Source organism: Protopterus annectens, chromosome 1.part1 (assembly GCF_019279795.1).
Source record: "Protopterus annectens isolate FY-2018-M chromosome 1.part1, PAN1.0, whole genome shotgun sequence".
Lineage (NCBI taxonomy): Eukaryota > Metazoa > Chordata > Ceratodontiformes > Protopteridae > Protopterus > Protopterus annectens.
This window is the reverse complement of record NC_056726.1, coordinates 1072292422-1072311930: the sequence shown is the minus strand read 5'-3', so window position 1 is coordinate 1072311930 and position 19509 is coordinate 1072292422. Positions and strand designations below refer to the sequence as shown.

General features: G+C 41.5%; 1 protein-coding gene across 1 annotated transcript in view; it reads right to left on the bottom strand.

The window, feature by feature from the left end:
• Window positions 1-239: 239 nt before the first annotated feature.
• The window catches only part of LOC122815395, a 784394-nt gene continuing 765124 nt past the window's right edge, over window positions 240-19509 (bottom strand). Inside the window, exon 4 of the mRNA XM_044087866.1 lies at window positions 240-628. Coding sequence (XP_043943801.1) covers window positions 240-628 — 389 coding nt within the window. The remainder of the gene's footprint in view (window positions 629-19509) is intronic.

Sequence of the window (19509 nt, the reverse complement as noted above, 5' to 3'; positions counted from 1 at the left end):
GGCTCCGTGTCTGGTTTCAGAAGTATAAGGGAGCTTCAGATTGATTAAGATAGTAACCTGACACTGTACATTATTCCTGTCCAGACTGTTGAAATAAATGATAGGCCAGGAAGTAAAAGGTCCTTCACAGCTCAATACCCAACTCGTAATGTAATCACTGATGAAGTCTATATCACATTCCTGCTAAGTCACTAAAATACATGGCTTACTAAGGTCACCATCTGTTAGGTTTCAGGATGTTATATGCCAAGAGTAATAGCCATTTGTGTTGTTGGCATAAAAGATGTGTGGGCATTAAGAAACAACTTCAGTAGAATGTGTAACTGTAGCTGTGTGTACTTACGCTTTATGAATAAAGAAACAGAGTCACTTGTCTGTGTAGACTTATCTTGTACACTGTTGCATTCACAGGTGTAGGGCCCTTCATCTGCCATTGTAACACTCTGAATGACATACTGAATCCCAGAGTCGATGCTTGAGTTTGAATAAAGTGCTTGCCTTTCACCATGTCTATGGAACCAGCACTCTTTCAATGTGTAGTGACTGATTCTGCATTCGATCTTCATTTTACTGCAGGTGTTTGACCCTTCCATGCATCTCACAAGTATCTGTGGCTTTTCTAAATTTCCTGCATATTAAATAAACAAAACAGTTTTGCCTTAAACACTTACAGCAGAATGTATATGTGATCAGTGCACATTATACATAACATACTAACAGGCTGGGCTTACAAAATATAAAATTTTCAGACAAAATGGAAAAAATACACATTTTACAACAAAAAATAAATAAATAAACCACTGTCAGACTTTGATATGAAGCCAATGCAACACGATGGCAAACAAGGAACTACAGAGATGCTGTCTGAATTCAGTAGTAAGCACAAACAGATGTTAGAGTTACATCACTCGTAGCTGTTCACATATGTATCAGTCTTGGGTACTGCTGGTAGTCCATGAAAAATCTTGCATGAAAATAACAAATACCAGGTCACAGAAATGAAAACAACCCGCAACTGGTTAGTAAAAACTTTTAATGGTTAAGAGCTTTCATCAAGAATGTATCACCAACTTCTTCAGAACAAGTAAATCACTGTACAACACTCATTTGAAAAAACCCTCCCAGATAAGTCACATGCAATACAACCTATACAACCACCAATCGAACTGAGTGCTAATTAACAAGCAAACTATACACACCTTCAAAGCTTAATAAGATGAAACTGAGTAAAAGGAATCCTTGCAACAGGTCAATAGAAACCTAAAAACATTGTTTGAGCTGTAAAACATAGTCACTTGTAAAATAATTTTCAATACAATAAAAAATAAACAAAGTCATTCTTAACAATGAAACAAATTAACTTAAAAATACCTAATAACCAAAATCTTTAAACAGTGCATGAGCATAATTTCAAAATACTGTGTAAAGAAATCTTGTCATTCAAGCCTGGGTAAACACATGCATTTAACCTGATCTGCCATTTCAGCTCCACAGCCTCAATCCAGTCAACCCAAGGACCCCCAAGGGTTCTTAATAACCTGATTAATCCCCATGAATTCAAATTTGTGCCCTGGATTTCTTTCAACATGTTTTTTTATTGTATTGAAAATTGTTTTACAAGTGACTATGTTTTACAGCTCAAACACTGTTTTAGCTTTCTATTGACCTGTTGCAAGGATTCCTTTTACTCAGTTTCAACTTATTAAGCTTTGAAGCTACTCAGCCAAGCTCCTCGTGGTGTCCTGCAGAGTACTACAAGCAACAGAGTGACAAAAAAGTGTCTTTCAACAGATATAAGTATTTTTTTCTCTGCATTTCCTCCTGTGACTGCTAGTCTCACCGAAAAGCGATTTCTAGCAATTCTGAGCTTTAAAAAACTCTTTGCTGAATACTAAAACTGCTTTTTGCTGTTAGCACTTTTATAAGTCATTTAAAGTCATTTTTTGTGCTGTTTAACTGTTGTAGGTTACACACTAAAGTGCGATAGCCTGACAGAAGCATTTAAAGTGTTTTTGTGAAATTTCATTGTATCTCTGTCTAAAAAAAAAAAAAAAAAAAAATCTTGTTTTCCACCTTTTCCAACCTAGTCTAGTCCAGTTTTCAGGTTCTGCTGAATTCAGGACTGTGGTATAAGTTCCTGTGTTGCCCATATCCTTACTTGGATAGGAGGAAGTTTCTCTGTTCACCAGTGAGAGTGGAGAGCTTTGAGCAGCCTATCTGTCCCTGGAGGAGTGGTGACAGCCCAGCAACTTGTATTTTTTTGGCCGTTTTGGGCTAATTCCTATCTCTTTCATCTCCCTGCTTTAAAACCCGCATTTGTGTGGTTTTTTGCTTGTATACTGCTCAGCCAAGCACCTCATGGTGTCTTGTAGAGTACTACAAGCAGCAGAGCGACAAGAGGGGACTTTCAACAGATATAAGTATTTTTTCTCTGCATTTTCTCCTGCGACTGCTAGTCTCACCAAAAAGCGATATCTAGCAATTCTGAGCTTTAAAAAACTCTTTGCTGCATACTAAAACAGTTTTTTGCTGTTAGCACTTTTATAAGTCATTTAAAGTCATTTTGTGCTGTTTAACTGTTGTAGGTTACATACTAATGTGCGCTAGCCTGATAGAAGCATTTAAAGTGTTTTTGTGAAATTTCATTGTATCTCTGTCTAAGAAAAAAAAATCTTGTTTTCCACCTATTCTAAGCTAGTCTAGTCCAGTTTTCAGGTTCTGCTGAACTCAGGACTGTGGTATAAGTTCCTGCGTTGCCCATATCCTTACTTGGATAGGTTGAAGTTTCTCTGTTCACCAGTGAGAGTGGGGAGCTTTGAGCAGCTTATCTGTCCCTGGAAGAGTGGTCACAGCCTAGCAACTTGTAGTTTATTGGCTGTTTTGGGCTAATTCCTATCTCTTTCATCTCCCTGCCTTAAAACCCGCATTTGCGCAGTTTTTTGCTTGTATACTACTCAGCCAAGCTCCTCGTGGTGTCCTGCAGAGTACTACAGGCAGCAGAGTGACAAAAGAGTGACTTTCACCAGATATAAGTATTTTTTCTCTGCATTTTCTCCTGTGACTGCTAGTCTCGCCGAAAAGTGATTTCTAGCAATTCTGAGGTTTAAAAAACTCTTTGCAGCATACTAAAACTGTTTTTAGCTGTTAGCACTTTTATAAGTTGTTTAAAGTCATATTTTTTGCTGTTTAACTGCTGTAGGCTACACACTAAAGTGTGCTAGCCTGACAGAAACATTTAAAGTGTTTTTGTGAAATTTCATTGTATCTCTGTCTAAAAAAAAAATAAATAAAACAAAAAAAATTCTTGTTTCCCGCCTTTTCTAAGCCAGTCTAGTCCAGTTTTCAGGTTCTGCTGAATTCAGGACTGTGGTATAAGTTCCTGTGTTGCCCATATCCTTACTTGGATAGGAGGAAGTTTCTCTGTTCACCAGTGAGAGTGGAGAGCTTTGAGCAGCCTATCTGTCCCTGGAGGAGTGGTGACAGCCCAGCAACTTGTATTTTATTGGCCGTTTTGGGCTAATTCCTATCTCTTTCATCTCCCTGCTTTAAAACCCGCATTTGTACGGTTTTTCTGCTTGTATACTGCTCAGCCAAGCACCTCATGGTGTCTTGTAGAGTACTACAAGCAGCAGAGCGACAAGAGGGGACTTTCAACAGATATAAGTATTTTTTCTCTGCATTTTCTCCTGCGACTGCTAGTCTCACCAAAAAGTGATTTCTAGCAATTCTGAGCTTTAAAAAACTCTTTGCTGCATACTAAAACTGTTTTTTGCTGTTAGCACTTTTATAAGTTGTTTAAAGTCATATTTTGTGCTGTTTAACTGTTGTAGGCTACACACTAAAATGCGCTAGCCTGACAGAAGCATTTAAAGTGTTTTTTGTGAAATTTCATTGTCTCTCTGTCTAAAAAAAAATAAAATAAAATAAAAAAAGATTCTTGTTTCCCGCCTTTTCTAAGCCAGTCTAGTCCAGTTTCAGGTTCTGCTGAATTCAGGACTGTGGTATAAGTTCCTGTGTTGCCCATATCCTTACTTGGATAGGAGGAAGTTTCTCTGTTCACCAGTGAGAGTGGAGAGCTTTGAGCAGCCTATCTGTCCCTGGAGGAGTGGTCACAGCCCAGCAACTTGTAGTTTAATGGCTGTTTTGGGCTAATTCCTATCTCTTTCATCTCCCTGGTTTAAAACCCGCATTGCGCGGTTTTTGCTTGTATACTACTCAGCTAAGCTCCTCGTGGTTTCCTGCAGAGTACTACAAGCAGCAGAGCGACAAAAGAGTGATTTTCAACAGATATATGTATTTTTTCTCTGCATTTTCTCCTGCGACTGCTAGTCTCGCCGAAAAGTGATTTCTAGCAATTCTGAGCTTTAAAAAACTCTTTGCTGCATACTAAAACTGTTTTTTGCTGTTAGCACTTTTATAAGTTGTTTAAACTCATGTTTTGTGCTGTTTAACTGTTGTAGACTACACATTAAAGTGCGCTAGCCTGATAGAAGCATTTAAAGTGTTTTTGTGAAATTTCATTGTATCTCTGTCTAAAAAAAAAAAAAAACAAATTCTTGTTTCCTGCCTTTTCTAAGCTAGTCTAGTCCAGATTTCAGGTTCTGCTAAATTCAGGACTGTGGTATAAGTTCCTCTGTTGCCCATATCCTTACTTGGATAGGAGGAAGTTTCTCTGTTCACCAGTGAGAGTGGAGAGCTTTGAGCAGCCTATCTGTCCCTGGAGGAGTGGTCACAGCCCAGCAACTTGTAGTTTAATGGCTGTTTTGGGCTAATTCCTATCTCTTTCATCTCCCTGGCTTAAAACCCGCATTGCGCGTTTTTTGCTTGTATACTACTCAGCCAAGCTCCTCGTGGTTTCCTGCAGAGTACTACAAGCAGCAGAGCGACAAAAGAGTGATTTTCAACAGATATATGTATTTTTTCTCTGCATTTTCTCCTGCGACTGCTAGTCTCGCCGAAAAGTGATTTCTAGCAATTCTGAGCTTTAAAAAACTCTTTGCTGCATACTAAAACTGTTTTTTGCTGTTAGCACTTTTATAAGTCATTTAAAGTTGTTTTTTGTGCTGTTTAACTGTTGTAGACTACACATTAAAGTGCGCTAGCCTGATAGAAGCATTTAAAGTGTTTTTGTGAAATTTCATTGTATCTCTGTCTAAAAAAAAAAAAAAACAAATTCTTGTTTCCTGCCTTTTCTAAGCTAGTCTAGTCCAGTTTTCAGGTTCTGCTGAATTCAGGACTGTGGTATAAGTTCCTGTGTTGCCCATATCCTTACTTCGATAGGAGGAAGTTTCTCTGTTCACCAGTGAGAGTAGGGAGCTTTGAGCAGCCTATCTGTCCCTGGAGGAGTGGTCACAGCCCAGCAACTTGTAGTTTATTGGCCGTTTTGGGCTAATTCCTATCTCTTTCATCTCCCTACCTTAAAACCCACATTTGCACATTTTTTGCTTGTATACTACTCAGCCAAGATCCTCGTAGTGTCCTGCAGAGTACTACAAGCAGCAGAGCGACAAAAGAGTGACTGTCAACAGATATAAGTATTTTTTTCTCTGAATTTTCTCCTGCGACTGCTAGTCTCACCGAAAAGCGATTTCTAGCAATTCTGAGCTTTTAAGAACTCTTTGCTGCATACTAAAACTGATTTTTGCTGTTAGCACTTTTATAAATCATTTAAAGTCATTTTTTGTGCTGTTTAACTGTTGTAGGCTACACACTAAAGTGCGCTAGCCTGATAGAAGCATTTAAAGTGTTTTGTGAAATTTCATTGTATCTCTGTCTAAAAAAAAACAAAAAAATATTCTTGTTTCTTGCCTTTTCTAAGCTAGTCTATTCCAGTTTTCAGGCTCTGCTGAATTCAGGACTGTGGTATAAGTTCCTGTGTTGCCCATATCCTTACTTTGATAGAATGAAGTTTCTCTGCTCACCAGTGAGAGTGGGGAGCTTTGAGCAGCCTATCTGTCCCTGGAGGAGTGGTCACAGCCCAGCAACTTGTAGTTTATTGGCCATTTTGGGCTAATTCCTATCTCTTTCATCTCCCTGCCTTAAAACCCGCATTTGTGTTTTGCGTGGTTTTGTGCACCGCACAGCACCGGTTACCTAGGGTTAAACTATTCCAGGCTCCACTAAGTCTGCTCTTCAATTTTTCCCTTAGAACTAGGCAAACTCTCAAATTAAGCAGTCTAACTTTCCTTTTACAGCCCAGCACTTGCTCCAAGCTCTCAGTAAGCAGTAATAAACACTAACACAACACCTCCCCCTTTACTATACAATAGTTCAAGGCTCCCTACTTCGTCCCTACCGGGCAATCAGTAAAACAGTTCAGTTATCCATACAGGCATGTCCAATGGGCAGTTTCAGGTATACTCTCCAGTCCAGCTGGTGAATCTGGGAATCTTGAGGCAATGTTACAGTTGCCTCATGTACATGGATGACCCTCTCCTCCTTCCAACAAACACAAATGTATGTGAGAGATGCAACTATACAGCCAAACTGGAGGCCAAGCTCTCTCAACCCAAGGCTGGAACAGCCAGTCAGGAGGAGAAGGGAAACACTTCCACCACACTTCCAGTCTCACATAAAACAGTCATAAGTGCACCAGCAAACAACACAAATAAATACTCAAAAACATACTCAGAGGCTCTAAATAAAAATCTGCCTAAGCAGCAGAGACCTCCAAAGCAGACATCCAAGCAACCTCTACCTTCAAACAACAACCACGTATCACATACCTCACAAAGTCAGTGTGCCATGCAACCACAGTCCTTAAGGCACAATAACATACCCAATACACTAGTAATAGGTGACTGAATTGTCAGGCACCCTGACGTCCCACTCACTAGACTGAACAAGGAAAAGGTTACTGTGAGCTGCCTGTTGGGTGCCAGGATCCACCACATAACACAAGCACTCAGGTCACTCCATAACAAGTACAAATATGGCTCTGTCATTGTACATGTTGGTGTGAACAACCTGAGATGTACCTCCCTGGACTACATGAAAAGAGACATAGAGGAGCTCTCTGATCATGTAGCCCAGGCCGGTATGACCCTGACCCTGAGTAGCATCTTGCCCTCACCAAGAATGATGCCACAGTACGAGGAAAAATTATCAGTTTTAACAATTGGCTAAGCTATTGGTGTCATTCAAAGGGGATCCAGTGTCTGTCAGCCTGGGACAACATGCTCGACAAGCCATGCCACTTCACCAGAGATGGCTTGCACCTGTCGCCGTTAGGCTTTTGAATACTGGCCGAGGCTCTTGCCACCCCCATAGTGCCTTTTTTAGGCAAGACTCAAAAGACAAACCCGCCTCCATAAACAACACAATAAACCAGGAACTGAGGGTAATGCTACTCAATGCCAGAAGTCTAAACCTCAAAATGCATGCACTCAAGGCACTCCTTAGCATGGAGCAAATCGATATCTGTGCAGTAACAGAAACCTGGTTCAAAGCTCCAGAGAGCACCCCAGCACTACCAGGCCACAACTCATACCATAACATTTTGCCCCATAACCCGGACCGAACTACAAAAGGAGGGGGTGTATCCATTTTCATAAAGGATATCCACACCTCCAGGTTAGTAGCACAGCACGAGGCCTCGGAGACCATCCATGTGCAACTAACAGTGGGGAAAGCTTCTTTTCAGATCGTAGCCTGCTACAGATCACCTACCTTGTCTCAGGAGCCCCACTCAGCATTCCTCAGAACATTGGAAAATATAAAGGTCCTACCTAACATCATGATATTGGGAGATTTCAGCTACCCAAACATTGACTGGGAGAACTACTCAAGTACAAACTACTTTGCCCAACGTTTCCTAGAGTTTATAAACTCAAACAGCCTGGAACAGCTGATCACCATGCCCACAAGAGGTGACAACATACTGGACCCGATCATCACCAACATGGGGGATCAGTGCTCCACTCCAGAGGTAAACCCCTCGCTGGTAAGATCAGATCATAAACTAATCACACTGGACATCCACATCCCAACCCCACCCCCAGTCAAGGAAACCACTGTGAAAACTTTTCAAAAACAAACTTCACACTTCTCAAGACCGAGGTGGAAAGTTTCAAAGCCCACTTGCTAAAGGATTATGCTACACAAACTACAGAATCCTTTACAAGTGCATTCTATGAGCATCTACAGGGATGCATGGATGGAGCCATCCCAGGTAAAATCAAGACTCACTCCTCCAAAAAGAGGAAACCAGTCTGGTGGTCCCCGGCAATAAATAAGCTATACAACAGAAGGAGGAAACTACTACATGACAGAGCAAAATCCCAAAAAGGAAGGGCATCACTGATCAGTATTAGCAAGAAACTACGATCTCTCATAAAATCATCCAAGGCCAGTTTTGAAAGAAAAATTGCCAAGGACTCTAAAGATAACCACAAAGCCTTCTTTAGCTATGTCAAAAATCTAGGTGGCAACTCTCAGATATGCTCTGAGCTAGTGCAAAATGGCAAAAAATACACTGAACCAACTGACATTGCCAACATCTTGGCTGACAAGTTACATGCAAACTTCACCCCCCACCACCCCCAAAAGGGCCCGTGTCCATCCGAGAAGAATGCAGAGCCCCAAACATCATGGACACGCAGGTAAAAACAGCCCTCTCCAAAACTAAGAACACAGCATCAATGGGACCGGATGGTGTCTCAGGCTGTCTTACACAAGCTCCAAAAGGAACTAAACCCTCACCAAAATTCACTGTTCAGACTCAGCCTTACCACAGGCTATGTACCCAAAGAATGGCGTACAGCAACAGTCATCCCGGTCCACAAAGGTGGTGCCACAACAGAACCTGGGAACTATCACCCTATAAGCCTGACTAGCCTGGTCTGCAAAGCTATGGAGTGAATCATCATGGAACTCATAAACAGAGACATTGGGAACCTGCAGACACTGGACCCTACCCAACATGGCTTTGTTAAAGGCAGATCCTGTCTCCTAAACCTAGTTGACTTCTTTGAAACAGTTACCAAGGCCATAGATGAAGGAAAAGTAGTCCACACAGCCTACCTAGACCTCACTAAGGCCTTCAACACCATTCCCCACTCTGGCATCATAGACAAGCTCACCAGCTTGAACATTAACCCCTATGTCACAAGATGTGTGGCCAACTGGCTCAAGGATAGAACACACATGGTCAGAGTTGCAGGTGCCATGTCTGACTCTAAACCAGTTACAAGTGGCGTCCCACATGGCTCGGTCCTGGGACCCCTCCTGTTCGGTATATACTTCTCTGAGGTACAGGCAAACATAGGAGGACTATGGCTGGCCAAGTTCACAGATGACTGCAAACTAGGGGCCATAATCAACTCTCCGGTTGACACAGACATCCTCCAGAAGGGTCTTACAGAGACAGATACCTGGTGTCATAACCATGGCCTCAAGCTAAATGCCAAAAAATGCATAGTCATCCCCTTTGGGAAAAACAAAGTGCCCACGAATTATCACATAGTTGGTAATCCACTAAGTATGGAAAATGCAAATAGGGACCTGGGGACCCAGGTAAATAGCAACCTCTCCTTTGATAATCACATTCCCAAAGTGGTTATAAAATCCTTCTATATAGCCCACATAATCATGAAAGGGTTTACCTCTAGATCAAGAGAGGTCATTGTGCCCCTCTACTCATCACTCATTAGGCCCATAATAGAGTACAATGCCCCATTTGGTATGTACCTTACTCAAGACCTGCAACACCTGGAAAGACCACAGAAGTACCTCACCAAGAGGATCATGGGCCTCAAAGAGATGCCCTTTGCAGCTCAATTAAAGAAACTCTAGCTCTTCTCGGTTGCTTACCATCTGCTCAGAGGTGATCTCTGCCTGACGTATAAGGCCATGTCCAACCTGGAATTAATGGACATGCTCCACCTCAAGAAAACCAAATCTCTTACAGCCACATGCTCCAGTGAATTAAACCTCAGCACAGCAATAAACAGGACATGCTGGAGGGATATATTCCTGTCCCAGAGACTTCCCTTGCTCTGGAATAGAATCCCAGTTTATGTTAGGCAGAGCCCCTTGCTGACTCTCTTCATTAGGAATCTTGACGAGTGGATGGGAAATCATAAATTTACCCCTGGGATCACTTCAGTGGCCCTGCTAGACAGAGGCCCAGGAAACTAATTTAAAAGGGAGGTGAAAGCCAACACATTCTGACTAGGCTTATAAATGCCCTTGGGCAGATAGACTAGTACCTACCTATGAACCTATGAACCTACCTATAAAGTACATTACTAATGTTCTGGTTTCTAATATCTAGAACATGATCATAAATATGGTCCTTAAATCTTCTTTGGGTTTTCCCTACATAAAAGCAGTTGCACAATCCACACAGAACCAGGTATATTATACCAATGGAGTTGCACGTGCAGTGAAATGATGTCTTTATCTTATTGTTAACACATGCAAAATTCCTATTAGTCAAATATTTACATTGATTGCAAGACCCACATTTAAAAGTACCTTGTCATGTTTCATAGGTTCATAGGTTCATAGGTTCATACTAGGCTATCTGCCCTGCGGAAATTACAAGCCTAGCCCGATTTTTTTTGGCTTACGCCACCCCTTGATTTGAGTATACTGTACCCTTTTTAAGGTTTTGTTTACTGTGCCTCTGTCTTATAGTGACACGGAAGTAATCCCCGGGACAAACTTATGATCCCCCATCCACTCATCAAGATTCTTCTTGAAGAGATTCAGTGAGGTGCTCTGCCTAACATGAATTGGAATTCTATTCCAGAGCGAAGGGAGCCTCTGGGTTATGAATCTGTCCCTCCAGCAAGTTCTATTTATTTCTGTGCTGAGGTTCAAGTCCCTCGAGCATGTGGCTCTAAGGGATTTAGATTTACTGAGGTGGAGCATGTCCATTAATTCTGGATTTGACATAGCTTTGTATGTCAGGCATAGATCACCTCGAAGTAGGCGGTATGCAACTGAGTAGAGCTGGAGTTTTTTTAACTGAGCAGCATATGGCATCTGTTTGAGACCCTTGATCCTCTTGGTGAGATACTTTTGGGGTCTTTCTAATTGCTGCAGGTGTCGGGTAAGGTACATACCAAAAGGGGCATTGTATTCTATGATGGGCCTGATGAGGGATGAATAAAGGGGCACGATTACCTCTCTTGATCTAGATGTGAATCCTTTCATGATGAGGTGGGCTATGTAGAAGGTCTTTCTAACCACTTTGGCAATGTGGTTGTCAAAGGAGAGATTGCTATCAACTTGGGTCCCCAGATCCCTAATTACTTTCTCTGTACTTAATGGGTTACCGCCTATGTGGTAATTTGTGGGCACATTGTTTTTGCCAAAGGGTATGACTATACACTTTTTGGCATTTAGCTTTAGACCATGGCTCTGGCACCAGTTATCCATCTCTGTGAGACCTTTTTGAAGGATGTTTGTGTCAGCTGGAGAGTCGATTATGGTGCCCAGTTTGCAGTCATCTGTGGACTTGGTGAGCCATAGTCCTCCCACATTGGCCTGTACCTCAGAAAAGTATATACCGAACAAGAGCGGTCCCAGGACAGAACCTTGTGGGATGCCACTTGTGACCGGTTTCGAGTCTGACATGGCTCCAGCAACTCTCACTCTGTGGGTTCTGTCTTTGAGCCAGTTTGCAACCCATCTTGTGACATAGGGGTTTATATTTAAGCTGGATAGCTTATCTATGATGCCCGAGTGGGGTATTGTGTCAAATGCCTTTGCTAGGTCCAGATAGGCTGTGTGGACTACCTTCCCTTCATCTATGGCTTTGGTGACTGTTTCAAAGAAGTCGACCAGGTTCAAAAGGCAAGATCTGCCCTTGACAAAGCCAAATTGGGTAGGATCTAGTGTCTGTAGGTCCCCAGTGTCTTTGTTTATGAGCTCCATGATGATCCTCTCCATAACCTTGCAGACTAGGCTAGTCAGGCTTATGGGGCAATAGTTTCCAGGGTCCGTAGAGGCTCCACCTTTGTGGAGTGGGACCACTGTTGCTGTACGCCATTCTGTGGACACATATCCTGTAGTGAGGCTGAGATTGTACAGCTGTTTTATTTGAGGGATTAGTTCTTTTTGGAGTTCATGTAGGACGCAACCCGGGATGCCATCTGGTCCCATGGAAACAGTGTTTTTTGCTTTGGAGAGGGCAGCCTTCACCTGAGAATCAGAGATGTTTGGGATAGATACTTGCTCTTTTGGGGGGGAAGGGGTGGAGAAGTTTGCACTGAACCTGTCTGCCAGGATATTGGCGATGTCTGTGGGTTCAGTGTATTTTTTGTCATTTGGAATCAACTCAGAACAAGTCTGGGAGTTGCATCCCAGGTTCCTAACATAACTGACAAAAGCCTTATGATTGTCTTTAGTGTCCTGTGCAATTTTTCTCTCAAAGCTGGCCTTGGAGGATTTTATGAGGGATCATAATTTCTTGCTAGTACTGATCAGAGCTGCCTTCCCTATTAGGGATTTTGCTCTATCATGTAGTAGCTTCCTCCTTCTGTTGTACAGTTTATTTATGGCTGGGGTCCACCAGACTGGACGCCTGCCTTTGGATGATTGGGTCTTGGTTTTGTTTGGGATAGCATGATCCATGCATTCCTGGAGATGTCCGTAGAATGCGTTTATATAGGATTCTGCAGTTTGGGCCATAGTTTCCACTGGCCCTGGGGCCATGAAGGATTCCACTTCAGTTTTGAGAAGTGAGAAGTTCGCTTTTGAGAAGTTTTTCACTGTGGTTTTCTGGGTTGGGGGTGGGGTCGGGATATGGATATCCAGTGAAATTAATTTATGGTCTGATCTTATCAATGAGGGATATACTTCTGGTATGGAGCATAGAGTACCCATGTTGGTAATGATCAGGTCTAGTATGTTATCCCCTCTTGTGGGAGTGGTGACTAGTTGTTCCATAGCATTTGAGTTTATAATTTCCAGGAACCTTTGGGCTAACATGCTGGGGCTTGAGTAGTGCTCCCAGTCTATGCTTGGGTAGTTGAAGTCACCCAATATAATGGTGTTCGGAGAGATCTTCATGTTCTCCAATGTTTTCAGGAAAGCCGAGTGGGATTCCTGACTTTGAGAGGGTGGTCTGTAGGATACTATAAACTGAAAAGCAGTCTTTCCCACTGTTAGTTGCACATGGATGATCTCCGATACTTCGTGCAATGCCACTAACATGGAGGTGTGGATATCCTTGATAAATATGGAAACTCCCCTCCTTTTGTGGTTCGGTCCGGGTTTTGGGGCCGAAAAGCATGATATGGGGTATAACCTGGGAGTGCTCTCTGGAGCCTTGAACCAGGTTTCTGTCAGTGCACAGATATCGATGTTCTCCATACTGAGGAGAGCTTTGAGTGCATGCATCTTGAGGTTAAGACTTCTGGCATTTAGCAGCATTACCCTTAGTTTCTTGTTCCTTGTGCTGTCTATGGAGGTGGGTTTGACTTTTGAGCCTTGCCTAAAAAAGGCACTATGGGGGTGGCAAGAGCCTTTGCCAATATCTGAAAGCCCAGTGGTGACAGGTGCAAGCCGTCCCTAGCAAAGCAATGTGGCTTGTCGAGCATGTCATCCCAGGCTGACAGACACTGGATCCCCTTTGAATGACACCAAAATTTTAGCCAATTGTTAAAATCGATCATTTTGTCTTTGTACTGTGGCATCATTCTAGGTGAGGGTAAGATGCTGCTCAAGGTCAGGGTCATACCAGCCTGGGCTACATGATCAGAGAGCTCCTCTCTTTTCATGTAGTCCAGGGAGGTATGTCTCAGGTCATTCACACCAGCATGTACAATGACTGAGTCATATTTGTATTTGCTTTGGAGTGACCTGAGTGCTTGCATTATGTGGCGGATCCTAGCGCCCGACAGGCAGCTCACTGTGACCTTCTCTTTGTTCAGCCTGTTGAGCGGGACATCAGTGTGTCTGACAATAGAGTCACCTATTACAAGAGTATCAGGTGTGTTATTCAGCCTTAAGGGCTGTGGCTGCTTGGCACACTGACTTTGTGGGCTATGTGTTGTGCGTGTTTTGTTTTGGGATAGCGTTTGCTTGGATGTCTGCTTTGGAGGTCTCTGTTGCTTAGGTAGATTTTTATTTAGAGCCTCTGAGTATGTTTTTGTGTATTTATGTGTTTGGTTCGCTGATGTGGTGGGACTATGTGATACTGGAATTGTGTTGTGTGAGGTTACCTTCTCCTCCTGACTGGTTTCACCAGTTTTGAGATGAGAGAGTTCAGCCTCCAGTTTGGCTATATGGTTGCATCTCTCACATATATTTGAACCTGTTTGGAGGAGGAGAGGGTTGTCCGTGTACATGAGACAGTTGTAACATTGCCTCAAAGTTCCCAGATTCACCAGCTGGACTGGAGAGGAAACCATTGACTGACCTTTGGACGTGCTAGAGTAATATAGGGAAACTGAATTAAGATGGACCAATAGGGGTCAAGGTAATCATAGAGAGTATAAGAGTAAGTAGTGCTTATGGTTTAATAGTGCTAACTTGTAAGATTACTTATTTGGACCAGTGAAGGGCCTTAGAATGAGAATATGGTTTTTAATTTGAGAGATAGAGTAGTTCTAAGGGAAAAAGTGAAGAGCAGACTTTGTGGAGCCAGGAATAGTTTAAACCCAATTAGGCGGCACTGCCCGTTGTTGCACTATGCACAAAAATACGCAAAACCGCGCAAAAGAGGGTTTTAAGAGAGGGAGATCAAGGAGTTTGGAATTGACCCAAAATGGCCAATAAAACTACAGTTTCAAGGCAGTAACCACTCCCACAGGGGCAGGCAGGCTGCTCACTGTTTATCACTGCCACTGATGAACAGAGAGACTTCCCTTTAGCCCAAGCAAAAATGGCCTCCAAGAAACTTACAAACAGTTCAGAACAGCAAGCCTGTAACTGAACTTTTTTAAATCTCAGAAAAGTGGGAAAAAAGCAAGATTTTTTTTTTTTTTTTTTTTTAAGATAGCAGAGGTTCGCAAGTATCAACAAGTTATAACAGTGCAGCAAATGACCCCACAATTGAGTGCTAGGCCAGAGACAGATAAAATGCAAGTTTTAAGAAAAAAACAATTTTAAAAATAAGTTCAAACAGGAAATTCAGTAAACAGCTCTAGGTTGTGTTCTAAATACAGTTACCAATGCAGAAATCAAGTTTAACAAGCCAGAAAATGCTCAAAGTAGGCGGCTATGCAGAAAAACTTAGCAAATAATCTGAAGAAAAATACTTAAAATCTCAAAAGTGGCTCCTTTCTTCTCTCAGCGTTTTCTCCTCTTGGTGTGTGCTTCCCCAACAGTCAACAAGTCTGAAAAGACGCCAAACCACAAGGCAATCTGGTTTTAAGAGAGGGAGATCAAGGAGTTTGGTACTGACCCAAAATGACCAATAAAACTACAGTTTCAAGGCAGTAACCACTGAACTTTTTAAAATCTCAGAAAAGTGGGAAAAAAAGCAAGACTTTTTTGTTTTTTTTTTGTTTTTTTTCTTATTCAAAGCATTATTCCCCCTTCTAAGATTTCCTTAAATGCTCTACCTTTTCTATGTACAATATGGGGACAATCCCCAAATACAGCAGTATAACCACTGAAGCAAAAAAAAAATGTTCCATTTTTTTCCCCGAGGGAATAAAAAATAGCTTTGTGTTAAGATGTGTAAGCAAAATCCTTCATGGGGAGGGACAGTGAATTAGTTATGCTAGTGAACTTAGCATGACCAGATTGTCTAATATCACAGGAAAGGTAACAAGTGTGCCTGAGCATGTCTGAGTCTATGCATGTCCGTGTATGTAATGGTGCACTGGATCACTGCCATATGCACAGTGGCAGACAGCCCGATGTGGGTCAGGACATCAAAGTACCAACCTAGAATGGTACATAAATGGGAATGGAAGGTGGGGCAGATACAAAGGAGGAGCAGAACAAAGGGGAAATCACACAAGGATAAACAGAGGTTATGACATTGGGGGAAGAAGAACTTATGTTTTGATGGGAAAGACTCACATCTGCAAAATAAGGTGCAGGGTAAGTGGAGACGATATTGAGGAATGGTTTTGGGAGAGACAGAAGGAGAAGGGAAGGTAGTAGGGGCAGACAAACAAACATAAAATGTAGACAAAGATGTGAGGTATTGAATCAAAAGGTGAGAAAACAGAAGGTATAGAAACAGATAAAGGGGAACACATGGTGACGGGGAGGATTGGACAGAAAATATGGTAGAGGGAATGATGAATAAGTTATCTGATTATCTGGAAAAGTGATAGGGCAGGATCATAGGATCATATGAGGTTACTAGGCTATTGGTCCTGAGGCACTTATAAGGCTAGCCAAGAATTTAGCCTATGTTTAGACAAATCAGCACCTAATGCCACAAACATTGCCACTGCTATATCCACTCACTTGACAATAAAAATGGACTCACCATATAAAAAAATCAGAAGGTACAACATAAAAACAAAAAGTGCATATCGGGAGCTGGAGAGGCCTCTGCCTCTCCCCTATGTGATAGACATCAGATCACTTTAGAACTGCCTACAGTGACTTCTTTCCATGTTGGAATACTGCATTTCTACTGATTTAAATCAAAATATGGAAAGCATACCACACTGGAGGGCCTGTTATCAAAATGGGACTCACCTCGATTATTTTAGTTTTAGTCCTGACTGAAGTCTATATATTACAGCAACCAAAACCCCTCTTGTATCATCCCCTTGCAAAACATGAAATAAGGGTCAGTGGCAATGTTTGTGGTGTCCAAATGGAATTATTACCTGTTTTGTGGTAACATGACATTGGAGCAGTTAAAGTTGGGCCTGCAATGGTGAGCCGAGCTGATGTGGAGTGTGGGGAATGGAATTTCATTGTGCTTATGTTAATGGACTGACCTTGAGATGCGGCCGATAGTATTGGAGTGATGGAAACACCCTCTTCAGTGACACCAAGAATCAGATCATTGTGGAAGCTTTGAGGCAACATGGTACCTTTCTGCTTGAGAAAGATGTGAAGATATGTCAGACAGAATGCAAATTTGGTATCAGATAGTGACTGATATGAATACAGTAGGCAGCCAAAGCAGGACATATGATCAGGTCGCCATAGGGCCACTGACATGACCTCATCTGCATGGAGGAGAGCAGTTGCAGTGGCTCATGACTGGATGGATACAAGGGGCCTGCTACAGAGCCACCACTAATAGCAAATGAAGAGCTCCTGTCCACTGTCAGAGGTCCAGACAGTTCCCAGGAAACTGCAGAACAGCATGTCCTTGACTTTGGTGCTACTGTTTCCGGGACAACAAGTATGTCCCAGGAGGAGCTTCCAAGCAGACTTATGTATCTCAACTGTAAACTACTCTTGTATAGTAAAATACTGACAGCAATACTTATGTTTTGTTTAACATTACATTTATTTGGGGCAAGTTGTAGATTGCTACAGTTCACAACACATTCTGAATTGATTGCACATGGGTTTAGGATCATCCAAGGTCTTGTTAAAAGTATCATTAATGAATATATAAAGGGCAAAACCTTGTAACCCCCTGTGTTACTTTTAAGCATGGTGATGCTGTCCTTGCCGTTTGCTTAACCTTTTCCAGGATCATTATCCATGGGAAGCATAACATCAACTGCACATGGTAAGCCAAATATCTTTTTGTAAATAGTGATGAGCAGTTAAAAAAAGTATATATTTCATCCATATGTGGTGTGATGTGGGTGTCAGAACTGTTGTGAGTATTACTGTACTGTCTGTAGTAGTGGGATCGCTATTAGTATGTCAGCATATCTTTGACTATAGTAGTGTAGCTATTAATTTCTTTCCTGTGTTTAGTGGGATCACTATTAGTAGGTCAGCGTACCTTTGACTATAGTTGTGTAGCTATTAATTTCTTTCCTGTGTTTAGTGGGATCACTATTAGTATGTCAGCATACCTTTGACTATAGTCGTGTAGCTATTAATTTCTTTCCTGTGTTTAGTGGGATCACTAATAGTATGTCAGCGTACCTTTGACTATAGTAGTGTAGCTATTAATTGCTTTCCTGTGTTTAGTGGGATCACTATTAGTATGTCAGCATACCATTGACCATAGTAGTGTAGCTATTAATTACTTTCCTGTGTTTAGTGGGATCACTATTAGTATGTCAGCATACCTTTGACTATAGTCGTGTAGCTATTAATTTCTTTCCTGTGTTTAGTGGGATCACTATTTGTATGTTAGCATACCTTTGACTATAGTCGTGTAGCTATTAATTTCTTTCCTGTGTTTAGTGGGATCACTATTAGTATGTCAGCATACCTTTGACTATAGTCGTGTAGCTATTAATTTCTTTCCTGTGTTTAGTGGGATAACTATTTGTATGTTAGCATACCTTTGACTATAGTCCTGTAGCTATTAATTTCTTTCCTGTGTTTAGTGGGATCACTATTAGTATGTCAGCATACCTTTGACTATAGTAGTGTAGCTATTAATTACTTTCCTGTGTTTAGTGGGATCGCTAATAGTATGTCAGCGTATCTTTGACTATAGTAGTGTAGCTATTAATTACTTTCCTGTGTTTAGTGGGATCGCTATTAGTATGTCAGCATACCTTTGACTATAGTAGTGTAGCTATTAATTACTTTCCTGTGTTTAGTGGGATCACTATTAGTATGTCAGCATACCTTTGACTATAGTAGTGTAGCTATTAATTTCTTTCCTGTGTTTAGTGGGATCACTATTAGTATGTCAGCGTACCTTTGACTATAGTCGTGTAGCTATTAATTTCTTTCCTGTGTTTAGTGGGATCACTATTAGTATGTCAGCATACCTTTGACTATAGTAGTGTTGCTATTAATTACTTTCCTGTGTTTAGTGGGATCACTATTAGTATGTCAGCGTACCTTTGACTATAGTAGTGTAGCTATTAATTTCTTTCCTGTGTTTAGTGGGATCACTATTAGTATGTCAGCATACCATTGACCATAGTAGTGTAGCTATTAATTACTTTCCTGTGTTTAGTGGGATCACTATTAGTATGTCAGCATACCATTGACCATAGTAGTGTAGCTATTAATTACTTTCCTGTGTTTAGTGGGATCACTATTAGTTTGTCAGCATACCTTTGACTATAGTCGTGTAGCTATTAATTACTTTCCTGTGTTTATTGGGATCACTATTAGTATGTCAGCATACCATTGACCATAGTCGTGTAGCTATTAATTACTTCCCTGTGTTTAGTGGGATCACAATTAGTATGTCAGCATACCATTGACCATAGTAGTGTAGCTATTAATTACTTTCCTGTGTTTAGTGGGATCACTATTAGTATGTCAGCATACCTTTGACTATAGTCGTGTAGCTATTAATTACTTTCCTGTGTTTAGTGGGATCACTATTAGTATGTCAGCATACCATTGACCATAGTAGTGTAGCTATTAATTACTTTCCTGTGTTTAGTGGGATTACTATTAGTATGTCAGCGTACCTTTGACTATAGTCCTGTAGCTATTAATTTCTTTCCTATGTTTAGTGGGATCACTATTAGTATGTCA